Below are 17239 nucleotides of genomic sequence, written 5' to 3'. Positions count from 1 at the left end.
AAACAAAAACGTGTTGAAAGCCACATACATTATATTTACGCTTTACTATGGTTGTCATATACATTCAAAGTGTGTTTTTGTGTTGTACTGGTAAGTGAAGAAACATCCTGAACTTTAGTTTACCATCAGAATTGTTTATGATACATCTAGGTATCGTGGCCTAACCTGAGGTCAAAGATTATCAGTTCTGAGAGCCAGAGAGGAGGACCATACTGGTGGATCCCCTGTGGGCCATTGACCCCTGCACCAGGAAGATGTTGCAGTGTAGAAGATCAATGAGCTCTCAAAGAGGGCAGTCAACTCCTGCTGATACAAACACTCTTTGATAAGCATAGCTCAAGAGTTCCATCAATTGAGCTGCAGAGAGATGTTGAACTGTAAAGGAGATCAGAGAGTGCTGGGATTTTATTCAACACTACATTGATGCTGTACATTGTGATGCAATATGGCATTTTTTCAACTGAAAGGGGGACATTACTGACACAACTGAGTCAAATAAAGGGCTACAAGGAACATATGTGTTTCTAGAATCATCTAACAAAGAAAAATAAGAAGAAAGAGAAAGATAGAAAGTGATTGGAGAGAAGGAAGGCTGTTTTTAACCATTAAGCTTTTCTTATCCCCAACAAGCCAAGATTGAGAAAAAGGTAAGAACAGAGAGAACAAAATGAAGCAGGATTATGTGATTAAGTTATATGTCCTGCTGAGTGTAACTACAGGGTTTAATAACACACAAACATGCACAGCAGTGGATGGTCCTTGGTGAAATAGGGTGGACCTCAATTATATTGGGTACCTACTCTCTAATTTGACAATTATTACAATATATTATGCTGTGCATGTCATATGTGAAACATGATTTTTAAAGCCTCTACATCATCAACTTAAAGCAATGTACTAGATTTCTACTGCCTTCAGGTGTAAGTTTCTCTGGACAGGCCTATATTATTATATTTAATTGTCTGCTGAGACCGCTTAATTTTTATTGTCATAAAATGCAGTTGAGGTTAGCACTTTCTTTGAGTAAAAAGAACACAACATTAGTCACACATCTCTTCACACCAAGGGGTTTGCCGAAAATGTGTATGTGTGTTGGACAATGGCAGCCTCCTGTTGTATTGAATGGAAAAAAACAATCACCATTGTCAAAACTGATCACTCACATACATTGACTGAGACAGCAGGCCATATAGTGCACTGACTCCCAAAACACATCGCCGGCTATACGGTTTCCTCGATGCTGGAAAACAGAACTTCTAGGATAAGGGATGCAGGACTAGAGGTCTCCAGGGTCGGCCACTATGTAATGTGACGCTGCCTAAAGTCGACAGCCCTAATTGTGAACATCTGCGAGGGCTTGTGATCTGTCACAAGGCAACATGGGCTGGATGGCAATGTTGGCTTAAACAACGTCTGTTAGAATCAAAGCGCTGTCAATCACAGGACACAGCGGAGCATAATTTAACATATGCTGTGGATGGTAGTTGCTAGAATGCCATATGATGAAGTGACCTTCAAGGGGAAAAATTTATTTATTTAATTATTTTTATTTACTCACCCTCATGATATCCTATGTATGAATGACTATCTTTCTTCACCAGAACACATTAAAAGAAAATTAGAATAATATCTTAACTCAGTAGGTCTTAAAAAGTGGATGGTGAGCCGATATTTTAAGCTCCACAAATAACAGACAGTCCACATAAATGTCATCCATACGACACCAGCTGTTAAATTAATGTCTTCTTATGACAGGTTTCTAATGACAGGATCCTTTTTGGTGCAAAAAAGCTAAATATTTAAGTACTTTTTTAACTCAAAATCATGTTTCCACTGCAGCGGTACGCACGTGACGTAATCGCATTGGCGTTTCAAACACGCGAGAACTGACGAATGTGCATAACAGCCAGAATAGCAGCGCTGTTTACAACTGAGTTGGAGGAATGCTGTAAAGAAGCTTAGTTGGTTTTTATCTGTATTTATCTGTTTATTTACTCACAGTGGAGCGTTTGTGTGCTTATCCTGGATGTCTCAACCGAGTGGAGAACGTGAGATTACTTCTGTATCATGGCAATGCAAATACATCACACGAGAGACCACTTGAACTCCACCATCTAGTGAAGCTTATCACAAGCCATGATTTAGACTTTAAAAGTATTTAAATATTGGGGGGTGCCTGGGTATCTCAGCGAATAAAGATGCTAACTACCACCCCTGGAGTCGCAAGTTCGTGTGCTGAGTGACCAGGACTCCTAAGCAACCAAATTGGCCCGGTTGCAAGGGTGGGTAGAGTCACGTTGGGGTAACCTCCTCATGGTCGCTATAATGTGGTTCTCGCTCTCAGTGTAATGTTGGGAGGAAGTCAAGACAGCCGGATCTAATTGTAACTAGTTTAATGAAAAATTATTAATTAAATACAAAACAGGGTAAACACTGGAACAAGGAAAGACTCAGAACTAGGAAACAAAACAAACGTTTACAAACAAGATTGCAACTGGTACATGAACTGGAGAAAAGCACACAACAACTGACAAAAACTGAGGCGTCAGGGCATTATATACACAAGGATATACGAGGTAATGGAGTGGTGGTTGCGTAGTGGGTTAAAGCACATAAATGTTAATCAGAAGGTCGCTGGTTCGAACACCCACAGCCACCACCATTGTGTCCTTGAGCAAGACACTTAACTCCAGGTTGCTCCGGGGGGATTGTCCCTGTAATAAGTATACTGTAAGTCGCTTTGGATAAAAGCATCTGCCAAATCCATAAATGTAAATGTAAATGTAATGGAAAACAGGTGAGAACAATTTGGAACAGCTGGCAGTGATGAGGGCAGTGAATAATGGGAAATGTAGTCTGGGGAAAACAGAAGACAGAGGCTAAACACAAGGAAAAACAACAGGTAGTCATGACACTTGGTGGGGTGCGTAGTGAGTTGTGCGTGAATGCAGCAGAGAATAGCGCGAAGCCTCCATATGTGCTATGTCTCCACAGTAACGCACTCAACAAGCCACGTGATAAGATGCGGGGATTGACGGTCTCAGAGATGGAGGCAACTGAGATTCATCCTCTGCCACCCGGATTGAGGCGAGTCACTATGCTTCCACAAGGACTTAGAGCACATTGGGAATTAAGCATTCCAAATTGGGGGGGGGCATTTAAATATTGATATATTTTCGTACCAAAAGCGATCGTGTCCCTTTAGAAGACACTCATTTAATTTAATGTTTTAACCTTCTTTTTTTTTTGCAGCATTTTAAATTGTTGTTAATAAATTCGACACGTTTGCGCGACATGAATGTGAGACCAAACCTTGCATTTCTTGAATTCAAACAAATGGAGGGCTGTATCTGGGGCCTATAAAGCAACTAAGACAGCAAATAATAATATGTGATATTGTTCATATATTTCATAAGTGAATAGACCAATAATATTGCATGAAATGCTCATTCTACATTGATTACAACATTGATTTTGAGTTGGATGCAGATGTAAATTGACTCGTATTATAAACAGTAGACCTACTCTAAACACATGTAAAAACAATAAATGCAAAATATTAATATTTTTAAGTTGTAACAAAAATGTATTATATTTCCTCACTCCCCTAATGTAGCCTATGACAAATTTAATTGAGCGGAAGTACTGATATGATAATATTTATTATCAAGCTATTTCTCCCTAACGTAGAGTTAGTGTTACTATAGTAAATTCAAGGGTGGTGATGTTGAATTCTGCGTCGAATTCAAATTGTTTCCGCTTCTTGTGCCTTGCTTCTCACTGATTCTTGCAAAGCTGTGAGTTTTAAGAGCTTGAGCTTTAAGAGCTTTGTGCTCACGCTGCTCTGTCCATTGAGCCGTATCATCTACAGAGCCATACAGATGCAATAGCGGAGGTTGTGCCTCCGCCTGTGTATTTGACTAAACCAGACACTTCAGATGCATCGATAGACTTAAAAATCAGATGAACTGCGGTACAATTGTGTACCAACTCGTATAATTGAGAACCAACTGATATACTCGAAGTTTATATAAATGTTTTAATGCAGATGAACTTAACGATAGATTTGATTATTATGAGTGATAAACAACCCTCATTTGTAACGTAATGCCCCCCTCTCTTTGACTGCCCCCTGGGGGGGCGGTACCACCCTCATTGAGAACCCCTGATTTAATCGCTTGAGTCATATCAATTACGTTTATGCTGACTGTCTGTGATTTCTGGAGCCTCAAAAATCGGATCACCATCCACTTGTATTTTAAGGACCTACTGAGCTTTATTTAAGATATCTTTCTATTTTTCTTCAAATGTGTTGTGGTGAAGAAAGAAAGTCATACACACATCGGGATATTATGAGGGTGAGTAAATAATGAGAACATTTTCATTTTTGGGTGAATTATCCCTTTAATTAAATTCAAATGAATCATCAGATTATTCCGTACACTTTGGATTTGGAGCTTGCCCTTTATGTTCATTATTTTATTAGGAACTGTGTTGTTTTTGTGGACTTTTAGGAAAACTTGCATTTATTAGCTCATGTAATTTAAACACTAAATTCACAAAACAAGTCTCAAAATGATAAGATAACTTTTAAGAGAAAGCATCAAGATATCAGTGGGAATGTAGTGTACTCTAAACAGCTTATTTTGTGGTTATATGAAAGCAAGCATTGAAAAAGTCTTGGCTTTGTGTTTATTAATTAACAAAGGTACTTGACACAGGAGTTACAAGTAAATGGATTATAATAGCATAAACCTGTGAGCTGGCACCCTTTATGATCACAAACCCCAGAAATGGAATACCCAAATGGAAGGCTTTGCTGCTCGTAAACCCTTTGGGTTACAGGAATAATTGTGGGCTCTTTGAAAGAAGGCACTGGGGAGTTGTTCTACAAAAATCTGTTTTTATTAAAGTTTTCCCAAGCCATTCCATGTTGACTCCAAGCAATGTTAACTGCATGGATTTGTGCAATACTCAAATCTATTGCAAATCGAATGCAAAGCTTAAAATCATTACTGTACTCTGTGAATTTCTACAGTATATTTTAATAATAAAAAATGAAAAAGAAACTAAACCAACTGGTGCAATGCTCAAATTTCAGGTTTTTGGTTTGAAACTTACAATATTCTTATGCTCTCCCACTTTTTACTCTTTAAATAAATGTATAAAACTAGCAGAGCATGTCACACAGTGTAATTAACTCTCATTAATTACCCATGACTCTCTTTCTTGCCCAGGAGAGTGATAGTCTGTGGTGGGATGCATTTGCTACAGAGTTCTTTGAAGAGGACGCTACATTGACACTCTCCTTCTGCCTGGAAGATGGACCAAAAAGATACAGTAAGATTTTAAGTTTAAGTTTAAAATCTTTTTTTTTAAGCTAGCGTCATCTTGTCTACAAACTTAGCTTGTACTGGTGCCAGTGAAAAACAAATAATACAGTACGTGATTGTGATATTGTGAAATGGAGTCTGATAGTGCAGGTGGTCCTGATCCAAAAAAAAATCTTAGGGGAGACTAAATCTCCTGTTCCAATTTTATTGATTGTCTGGTGGCTATAAAACATCCTGGAGACAAGCACAGGCTTTTATTTGTCTTCTAGTTATCTAGGCTGTGTTTACCATATACCTGTCATCTGCAATGTGCTCTTTCAAAGAACAAATAGTCACTTGCAAAAATGTTTGAGACTCATGACGTTGAATCATAGAACAATATTTGAGTTTTGTTGAATGGAATGACAGTTGAAATGTATGGCACTAGTGTGAGGTGGTTAGTCTCAAGTAAATGAGATATAGAGGTATGAACATGAAATGTCAGTTTTCATTGTACTATTCTGAAATGGATGTAAATTCTGAACACAAAGTTTACACCCATTTCCCCACCAGTTCCTTCTTTGTTTAACAATCAAATTCAATAAAGCTGCTACACCATTTTTGAATGGGGTGCTGCTTTATTCCATGTCAGTCTATTGTTGTGGTATAAAGGATTTCAGATTTAACACCCCTAAATGTCATGTAAAACTAAAAACTGTAGCTGGTAACCTAATATTATATCCTAACCAGACAAGTCACAATGAAGCTACAAGTGAAGAAAAGTATTTTGATCATGTAAATCTAATTGTTTTGTCCTAACCAGCCATGGCCATGACAAGAAATGTGTGACAGGACATTTTGTTTATTGGACCAGAACCCGTGTCTCTGAGGCTGCTCGCAGAACTCGCTATCAGTATCGCCGCATGAAAAAGCAAACATTTTAATTGATGCAAAAATGTCTGAAGGAAGATGGGGCTGGTCAATGTTAGGGTACGGGAGCATTTAATAGCAATATGTCAAGTTCCCCTTGTGTCACTCACTCGACGTTGTGTCAAATGAAGTGACACAAGGGGTCTTCCTTGGGAGCCTTGCGTACCACTGAACTTGAGAAAAGGCCAATGAGAAATTGGCAGACAGAATTTGCATGTCCCGCCCCCAGACATACGGGTATAAGGTGCTTCGACAGTGCTTTCACTGCCTGAAAGAGTGTTTTCCCCTCCTTAAAAGAGTTTGAATTTCTCTAAAAGAGTTTGAGTTTTCAATCATAAAAGAGCAATACACAGAAGTGTCAGGACCTGTCTTTTTAAAATGCCCTTCCGCCTCTGTGTTGTTCCTGGATGCAGTCGATATCTCTCCAACACCGATGGCCACAGACGCTGCCTCGTGTGCCTGGGCAGCGATCACACTGAGGCGGCGTTTGTGGATGGTTCATGCACTCACTGCGAGAACATAACCATGGCAGCATTGCGGTCGCGGCTCTCCTTCCTTAAGGTAAACGGCACTTCAGCCACCCTTCTCCCTTGAGCCCCCAGAATTGGATGTCGACATCGGCGCTGCATTGGAGAGCGGCCAGGTGTCTGACACAGAGGACTCAACTGAGGCTGACACACAGATGGCCGACATGCTTGCCCTGGCTGACTCGACGACTGGTACCTCGGCTCAAGGTGCCACTCCCAGCCACGCCTCCCAGATCTGAACCTGGGTAGTCCCAACCATGATGTGCTGCAGGAACTGCACTCTGCCACCGACCTCGCTCTCAGAGCCACGAAGGTCACAGCGCATGCTCTCGGGCGGCCACCTCTGGCTGAACATGGTTGAGATATGCAACGTTGACAAGGCACGCTTTCTCAACACCCCCGATCACGACTCTGCTTCTCAAGGATGCGATAGAGCATCCTCGTCCCTCCAGCCGAGATGAAGAAGGGTTTCTACAGCTCTTACTTCATCGTACCAAGAAAGGCGGTGGGTTGCGACAAATCTTGGACTTGCGAGTTCTCAACCGGGGCTTACATAAACTCCCGTTCAAAATGCTCACGCAGAGACAGATTGTAACCTGCGTTCAACAGCTAGATTGGTTCACGTCGGTAGACCTGAAAGACGCGTACTTCCACGTCTCCATCTTGCCTCAACACCGACCCTTTCTATGTTTTGCGTTCGACGGCCAGGCATATCAGTACAAGGTCCTCCCTTTCGGCCTTTCCCTGTCCCCTCGCTTCTTCACCAAGGTCGCAGAGGCAGCCCTTGCCCCACTACGGGAAGTGGGCATCCGCATACTCAATTACCTCGAAGCCTGGCTCATTCTGGCTCACTCTCGAGAGTTACTATGCGCTCACAGGGACCAGGTGCTCAGGCACCTCAGCCGACTAGGGCTTCAGGTTAACTGGGAAAAGAGCAAGCTCGCCCCGGTTCAGAGCCTCTCTTTTCTCGGCATGGAGTTAGAATCAGCCTCAATGACCAAGCCTCACCAACGAGCACCGTGGCACATACCATGTGATAATCACCCCATCCTGCCGTCAGACTTTCAACCCATGGACAGACCTCTTTTTTCTGCGGACAGGAGTCCCCCTACAGCAGGTGTCCAGACGTGTCGTGGTCACTACAGATGCCTCTCAACTGGGTTGGGGCACCGTGTGCAATGGGCACGCTGCCACTGGCTTCTGTACAGGGCCCTGGCTGCGTTGACAAGCACGTCTTGATCCGTTCAGACAGCACAGCGATGGTAGCATACATAGGTCAGGTCGCTGCGCGGCACTCATATCCCTGGCAACCGCAACACGCCGGCAGACGCGCTGTCGCGACAGGTTTCGCCCAGCAGAGAGTGGAGGCCCCACCCCCAGGTGGTTCAGCTTAATTGGGGCCAATTCGGCATGGCACAGGTAGATCTCTTTGCCTCCCAGGACAACACTCAATGCCCACTCTGGTACTCCCTGAAAGAAGCTCCTCTCTGGACAGACGCGTTGGCACACAGCTGGCCTCGGGGGCTGCGCAAGTATGCATTTCCCCCAGCGAGCCTTCTTGCACTGGTGCTGCACAAGATCAGGGTGGACGAGGAACAAGTCACCTTGGTGGCTCCTTATTGGCCCACCCGGACTTGGTTCTCGGATCTCATGCTCCTCGTGACAGCACCACCCTGGAAAATCCCCCTGAGGAAGGACCTTCTTTCTCAGGGACAGGGCACCCTCTGGCACTCGCACCCAGACCTCGGAACCTCCAAGTTTGGCCCCTGTACGGGACGCGGAAGATCTGACTGATCTACCACCTGCAGTCGTAGAAACGATCAACCAAGCCAGAGCTCCCTCCGCTAGGCAACTTTACGCCCTGAAGTGTTCCCTGAAGACCCGCAGAGATGTGCAGTTTGGTCAGTGCTTTCATTCCTGCAAGAGAGGCTGGAGGAGAGGCTGTCCCCCTTCACCTTGAAGGTGTATGCAAGACGCAGTGGACGGCAAGTCCTTGTGTAAGCATGACTTGATTATCAGGTTCCTTAGAGGCGCCTGGTGACTGAACCCTTCTCGGCCAAGCCTGTTCCCCTCCTAGGATCTCTCAGTGGTCGTCTCGGGCCTTCAGAGACCCCCCTCGAGCCACTTGACTCAGTTGAGCTCAAGGCCCTCTCCTTGAAGACGGCCCTCCTTATAGCGCTAGCTTCCATCAAGAGGGTTGGGACCTGCAAGCATTCTCTGTCAGCGACACCTGCCTGGAGTTCGGTCCAGCACATACTTACGTTATCCTGAGGCAGCGACTGGGCTACGTGCCCAAGGTTCCTACGACCCCCTTCAGGGATCAGGTTTTTGAACCTTAAGCGCTGCCCCGGGAGGAGGCAGACCCAGCCATTTTGTTGCTGTGTCCGGTACATGCTTTGTGTATCTATTTGGACTGCATGCAGAGCTTTAGATATTCTTAGCAGCTCTTTAGATATTCTGATCAGCACTTTGTCTGCTTTGGTGGACGGTGGAAAGGGAACGCCATCTCCAAACAAAGGTTAGCTCACTGGGTTATTGACACCATCTCTCTGGCTTACCAGACACAGGCCGTGCCCGCCCCCTTGTGGGTTCGAGCACACTCGACGAGAAGTGTGGCATCCTCCCATTCCCAAGTGTGGCTGCACAACCTACATAGGGTATTTGCCACATGTCACCTCCCCCTATTCTGGGCAGGATGTGGCCTCTGCATGGTCTTTTCCTCCTAACAGAATAGGATCGGGAAAGACAGCCTTCCCCAACGCATTTCATATTGTTAAGATAGCCCCAGCCACTTCACACTCTATGCGAGAGACATAGAGAGAGAAAAGGCCATGGCTGCCTGGCTTGCTCCCATGCTAGTCATGTAACACCTGTTCCCCCCTCAGGGGTGCCAGGAACCTAAGATCTGTATATGACACCTTTTCTGGGGGCGTTGTGGAGAGTTACGTGAGCCAATACAGTTGTTTATAGCACGCAGCAGCCTGCTTGCACCTGTGTCAGCAGTTCTCGGAACACGGTCTAGTGCACTCCGCTTTTGAATGGGACCCCTTGTGTCACTTCATTCTACACTACGTCGAGTGAGTGACAGAAGGGGAACGTCATGGTTACTGTTGAAACCTCTGTTCCACTGTAAACGTCTGCACCTTATTCTCGGCTCCTCAGTGCAAAAACTTTACTGACAGACGCACGCCCGCTTCCCTTTATACCCATATGTCCGGGGGGGACATATGGGTATTGGCATTCTGTCTGCCAATTTCTCATTGGCCTTTTCTCAAGTTCAGAGGTAAGCGAGGATCCCAAGGAAGACCCCTTGTTTCACTTCATTTGACGCAATGTCTCGTTCCCTCCCTCAGAGAATGGAGGTTACAACAGTAACCGTGACGTTTCTTGTGATCATGTTAGCCACGACCGCAATGAAATTTCATTGGTCCAAAATCTCAATCGACATCTAATCTACAAAAATCTAATTTGTTCTTTTTGGATGTTATTGAGCCAATCTAATTTTGGGGGTGAATTATAATTTGTTAACTGGCTTGCAAGGTTTGTATTTGTGAATTATTGTGTCTGCAGAGTTGCATGAATTTGCCAGAACACATTGAAAAGCACGAAAGTGAGAGAGTAATTGTTTGCTGTGAGTTCACTAATGTAGGTTTGGCTGCATAATAGGGCTTTGCTAGCCTGCCTATTTTTGTCTTTTTTCTCATTTTCTCTTCTGTAAGGATCACATACTTTCCCTATCTCTCTTTCTTTCCCCTGTACTCTCTCTTTCTCTCTCTCTCTCTCTCTCTCTCTTTATCTCTTTCTCTCTCGCTCTGCCTCGCTGATGATTTGAGCTGTGTTGTCTGTCCTTATTGAGTTCTCTGCTTTTGGTTATTCATGCAGAACACTCTGCCTGTTACACAGAATGAGTGAGTCAAACTCAGGCCGTTCAATGAAGCCCCCTCCCAATTCTTGTCTTTGTAGTTCTGATAGATTCAGAAATATAAACTTTTATAATGCAAAATAAATGTGCCATTTGACTATGGGTAGTATTACAACTAGTGATGCACGATACCACTTTTTCTCTTCCGATTCCGATATCGTAAATCTCAGTATCTGCCAATACCGATCCGATACCAGTGTTGAATATCAGTTTAGAATATATTTACATTATTGTGTGGAACTAATTGGGTGTGCTCTTTAATATGTAAAAGAACACAAACCTTTAACTACATATTATTTCAATATAAATGTATAGCTTATTAAGAAAAACTTTATTGTTAACTATTCTACTGGATAATGTAGTAGCAAAATTAACAGTAATTCCAGTATAAGTCATCAGTAGAAATATAAGACCAAATTTTGTCAACTTGTATCTGGACTTTAAAGGATTTAGATCTCTTTGTTCAATTTAGTTATAAGATATCAGCTCAATTTTCATTCATACAGTTATTTTTTGTAACCCATTCAACATAAATATTATTATAGTTTGTAAACAAATGATAATAATAATAATAATAATATATTATATATTAATATATCTCAATCATGCATCTTTAACTTTTAAAATTCTCTCATTATTTACTGATATCCCAGGTGTGTATGACTTGCTTTCTTCACCAGAACACATTTGAAGAAAAATAGAAAAATATCTTAGCTCAGTAGGTCCTTAAAATTCAAGTGGATGGTGTTACGATTTTTGAAGCTCCAAAAATCACAGTCAGCATAAAAGTAATTGTCCAGCAGTTAAATTCATGTCTTCTAAATCAAGGCGATCACTTTTGAGAGAAAATCAACTCGCTTTATGAGAGAGTGCAGTTCAAGCGGTCTCTCGTGTGACATATTCGCATTGCCATGATACAGACGTAATTCATATTCTCCACTCGGTTGAGACACCCAAGATAAGCATACAAATGCACCATTGTGAGTAAAGAAACAGATAAATACAGATCAAAACCAATAAAGCTTCTGTACAGCGTTCCTCCTCACTTCTAAACAGTGCTGCACTTCCGTGAGTTTCAAATGCCAATGCGATTACGTCATACGTCACAATCGATCTAGTAACAGCTGTGCCCTGTTTGATTGACAGGTGCCGTATGTGTGTGCTGAACATGCGCCTTTGTTCCGAGAATGCTCACGCTAATGTGCACCTGAACAATCAAATACATTACAGAATTCTGCCAAAATGGCCGTCTTGGTGAGGTATTCATGTAAACACAATGAGTTATGTCTAAAGTGAGCATAAACAGCAGAGATAAAAGTGGATTTGTATTCAAATGTCGGACTTGTTATTATAAATGTAAGCTAATAAATAGACCTGCAGCTGTCCAACCATACAAACAACCATAACAAAAAAATGAGAAAACATTCACTGCTCTTGACTGAGTAACTTAAGTAGCTTTAAAATACAGTACAGTGAATACCAGTAGTAGTTATATTGTATTTCATTCTGAATGTTTACTTGAATATTTCAAACTGCTGTTAAAAACATTTAAAGTTGTTAAAAAAAGCACTGAATTTTCTTAATTTGTACTTTTTGTTCTATTATTTTTTATCTATTTCTATTCATTGCTGTTATTTATTGTTATTTTATTATTGACTGTTTACTACTCTTGAATAATTACTTAAGAACTTGAAACTATTCTTCCATAAATAACATTAGTTAGTGTTATTATTTGTTGTGGTTTTGAGAATTGTAAAATTTCACTACAGACTACTGGAAATTTTGATATTGTGATAATGTATAGCCTTTATTGTACATGGTAGATCTTGCTGCAATAACATGATGAAAAAGTAGATCTCATTCCATAGAAGTGTGAGCATCCCTGCTGTTAATGATGGAGATTGAGGCTTTTCTTTATTTGGCTACCATATGTAACATAACATAATTATCATATGACAACAGCCTCCTCCCCTACCAGTGCAGTTTACTTTTCAAGTTCAATTAAATCCACTGTTAAAAAGACTAGTTTTTGTTAAAAAGTTCATTAAATGCATGATGTTTCCAAAGTCAATGAGTAATCGTGTTAAATAATCATGATCTCAATATTGACCAAAATAATCATAAATACATTTTTGTATGCTAATTCAGTATATAATATTTTGTAATCCTCAGAGACGGATTATAAAAGTGGAAAGACCAAATGCTTCACTTGTACTGGAAGCCCATAGGGAACCGATCACGCATATCGATTGAAGGGGGAGTTCAGTCCGTCTCTTGTGACAGCTCATCTTTAGTCTTCAGAAATGACTCCTCTTAGTTTCAGCCACAAACATACACCCTCACTCCATCACTGTTACTCACACGCACACAAAAACGCTGCATAGGCTACTACGTTTGCACAGATAAAGGATCATTAAGGATTTTCCAGCAACACATCAGTATGCTTGTTTTATTCTTGACTTAAATCACTGTTCAAGTTCCATCTCAAGATGTGAGATCAAAGCTAATATAATCCACTTTTTTGTTCAACTTGTGATGCTTTATAGAGTAGAAAAGTCCTACTTTAATGTATCACCTGTTTATGAGTTATTTATAAGGACGTAACCCTCACATCCAATATGGTATTTTTATTACATAGCTCCTTGGAATACTTGATTCTAATTGGTCAGTTGTAACATTCTGTTATAAAAACATGTTTCTAATACGCAACAATATTAGTCATAGAATATAATATGACTAAATGCTAAACTGTATAATTCTACCTCATACAGTATGTGTTGTCCTTCTACACACCTTTAATGTCTAAAATGTACCTTTCAAATTTTACAACCTGCATATTTTATGCCATACCACAATTTCCCACAATAAACATTTCTTTGTTGTCAGACCAGTAACAATATGTTGTTACACAAAATGCATTATTCTGCACTGTAAATTAAACATGGAATTTATGAACAGAAATACAAATAAATATTTAGAAGACATATAGTCACAAGAGTGAAACTATAGCTTTAGTATACATTGGACTTTTACTAAATGTATCAAATGCCCGGTTACATCACATGTTCCAGACTGGGGGGAGGTAACTTGTGGCTAATACACACATAGGTTGTCAAGCCACCTGTGGAAATGGTGTGGTGGTAGATCCTGCCTGACAAGGGAGGAGTTGCTACAGACATGGCGACCGGGGGCAGTGAAGACTGTCCAAGGGAAACGCATGTCCTGCCAACAGGGGGACCGTACCACGGAAAATACATCACAGGGAGTTGCCTGAAGCGGGAACTATGCCTGTGGAGCCCAAGCCCAAAACGGAGCACTCGACTCATGGTGGGTCTGGTGGCGAATTCCTCCTCTGAATTCGCCGGCCAGAGGGCTAGGGAGGAAGCGCATACAGGAAGCGAGAGCTTAGTGACTAACCTGGGAAAGAAGGCGCACTGGATCAACTTGGCAAAGGGCGCAAGGTGCAAGCGGAACACCCGGTTGGCTGTTCCGTATTACCAAGTTCTACCGGCTCGGACCTGACAAAACACGGGACGAGACCAACTCAACCCTGAGGTTGTAGAACCTAGCAAAGGGTTTGGGTGTTGCCCAGCCCGCTGCTCTGCAGATGTCTGCTAGGGAGGTGCCATGGGCCAGTGCCCACGAGGATGCCACACTTCTCGTAGAGTGTGCTCAAACCCACAGGGGGGGCACGGCCTGGGTGTGATAGGCTAGGGGATAGCACCAACAACCCAATGAGCTAACCTCTGTTTGGAGACGGCGTTCCCTTTCCGCTGTCCGCCAAAGCAGACAAAGCTGCTCAGAGCATCTAGAGCCCTGTGTGCGGTCCACATGGATACCCAAAGCATATACTGGACACAGCAATGAAGAGGCTGAGTCTGCCTCCTCCCGGGACCTAAACCCTGAAGGGGGTTGTAGGAACCTTGAGCATGTAGCCCAGTTGCGGCCTTAGTATAGGTGAGCATCTGCCAGACCGAAGTCCAGGCAAGTGTCGCGGACAGAGAACGCTTGCAGGTCCCCAACCCTCTTGATGGAAGCGAGCGCGATCAGGAGGGCCGTCTTCAAGGAGAGGGCTTTGAACTCGACTGAATCAAGCGGCTCGAAGACCACTGAGAGATCCTAGTAGGGGAACAGGCTTGGCCGGACGGGTTCAACCTCCGGGCACCTCTTAAGGAACCTGATAATGAAGTCGTGCTTACCAAGGGACTTGCCGTCCAATGTGTCATGGTGGGCTGCGATAGCAGCAACATACAACTTCAAGGTGGAGGGGAACAGCCTACAGGAATGAAAGCACTGTCCGAACTGCGGATATCTGCAGGTCTTCAGATCTGGAAGAGCACCAATTTGCGAACAGACTCCACTTGAGGGCGTAAAGCTGCCTGGGGGAGCTCTGGCTTGGTTGATCGTGTCTACGACTGCAGGTGGTAGTAATCCGCGTCCCATCCAGGAGCCAGATATGGAGGTTCCAGAGGTCTAGGCATGATGCCAGAGGGTGCCCCGTCCCTGAGAAAGGAGGTCCTTCCTCAGAGGAATTTGCCAGGGAGGTGCTGTCGCGAGGAGCGTGAGATCCGAGAACCAGGTCCGTGTGGGCCAGTGAGGACCCACTAAGGTGACCTGTTCCTCATGCTCCCTGACCTTGCACAGCACCAGTGCAAGAAGGCTCACTGGGGGAAATGCATACTTGCGCAGCCCCCGGGGCCAGCTGTGTGCCAAAGTGTCTGTGCTGAGAGGGGCCTCCATTAGGGAGTACCAGAGCGGGCAGTGTGAGATGTCTTGGGAGGCAAAGAGATCTATCTGTGCCCTGTCGAAGCAGTCCCAGATCAGATGGACCACCTGGGGGTGGAGCCTCCACTCTCTGCTGAGCAAGACCTGTCGCAACAGCTCGTCCGTCGTCGTGTTGCGGTCGCCCAGGATGTGGGTGTTGAGCAGCGACCTGAGTTGTGGCTGACTCCAAAAGAGGAGATGGCGGGCGAGTTGTGACATGTGACGGGAGCGTACGCCGCCTTGGTGATTTATGTATGCTATCGTGGCGGTATTGTCTGAATGGATTAAGACCTGCTTGCCCCGAATCAGTGGGAGAAACCTCTGCAGGACAATGAATACAGCCAACAACTCGGGTGTATGAAGTGGCTTTTTCTCGTGAGAAAAGAAAGCCGAGACCGCAATGTTGCCATGGCTATGTTCTCACACTGAGAACATGAACCATTCATAAAACATAAAACGCTGCCTCCAGGATCTTGAAAAAGATGCCTCCTGAAAATGATGTTCAACACATGATGTGTATTGCTCTTTTATGAGTGGAAACTCAAACTCTTTTAGATGAAATAATCTCCTTTAGAGGAAAAAAACTCTTTTAGGAGGAGAATCGCTCTTTCAGGCAATGAAAGCGCTGTCAAAGCGCCCAGGGGCGTGGACTGCACAGCGTGCAGAGAGGAGAAAGCCACTGGAATGCACCATAGAGCCAACAGCTGTGCTTATCTCCAGTAGAGGTGAGTGGAACAGCGGTGAGCTCAGCTTTGATGTCGCACAACCGCTCGGCTCCAAAGAAAAAATCTGTCTGACAGACGCTCGCACGCTCCCCTTTATACCCGTATATCCGGGCGGGACATGCAAATTCTGTCAGCCAATTTGACATTGCCCTTTTCTCAAGTTCAGAGGTATGCAAGGCTCTCAGAAGAGACCCCTTGTGTCACTACAATTGACACAACGTCAAATGAGTGACAGAAGGGGAACAAAAAATACTTACATATTTATATGTTTTCATACCAAAAGCGATCGTGACGCTTTAGAAGACATTAATTTAACCCAGGGTTTTTAAGCTTTTTTGATGAACGCCCCCCTACTAGCCAAAAAAAAAGAAAGTCTCCTTTAGGCTGATAAACCTTTCATGACAAGTTGAATAAAGGAAGTTGAAGGATTAACAAGATTAAGATGATGTTTGATTGGCTTTAGTTTTGCCATGGTTTACATACCTGCCATCATTCAGTGATGACAAATAAAAAAACATTTTAAAAATATTTTTAGAAAACTCTCCTCGCCATAAATATATGTCTTCAGTACAATAAAAAATAAATAAAATCTGCTCATATTATTTTTCGAACATTTATAAAATATTATTTACAGTACATGCAAAAAAAAAGAAACAAGACTCACTGAAGCGAGACAAGGACTTTACACTTGTATTCACAAACATGAACGACTCTGGGTGTTATTTCACCACAGTACCATTGTCAATGGATGGATAATTGATGGATTATTGAAATACATTAGTTTAAATGGATTCACTCTATCTTTTCACACTGACTGTTTCTTTCCTCAGACTTCCTCACTTACACTCTCTTTGCCTCGCTTTTCTCTTTCTCTTGTTCTCGCTCTCCTGGACTGAAGCTTATGGTCTGTCTTGTTCTTCTAGCACTCTTTCATTTATTCTCCTCTCTGTTCTTTAGACAAGTGAGGATTTGTTCCTGCATTCTCTCCATGTCTAGATATGTTTAGATAGATTTTCAGATCATGGAAATATACAACATTTTTGCATTATTACATTTTTG

At 43.0% G+C, this 17239-nt stretch overlaps 1 protein-coding gene across 3 annotated transcripts in view; it reads left to right on the top strand.

Moving 5' to 3' along the window:
- The window catches only part of LOC127663021 (LIM domain-binding protein 2), a 131006-nt gene that overhangs the window by 17395 nt on the left and 96372 nt on the right, over positions 1-17239 (top strand). For all 3 annotated transcript variants that reach the window (XM_052154414.1, XM_052154413.1, XM_052154412.1), the window contains exon 2: positions 5238-5340. In XM_052154414.1, the coding sequence (XP_052010374.1) occupies positions 5238-5340 (103 nt within the window). The remainder of the gene's footprint in view (positions 1-5237; positions 5341-17239) is intronic.

The sequence above is a fragment of the Xyrauchen texanus genome, chromosome 23 (assembly GCF_025860055.1).
Source record: "Xyrauchen texanus isolate HMW12.3.18 chromosome 23, RBS_HiC_50CHRs, whole genome shotgun sequence".
Lineage (NCBI taxonomy): Eukaryota > Metazoa > Chordata > Actinopteri > Cypriniformes > Catostomidae > Xyrauchen > Xyrauchen texanus.
The sequence above is the reverse complement of the archived record's forward strand: the minus strand, read 5'-3'. Positions and strand labels throughout refer to the sequence as shown.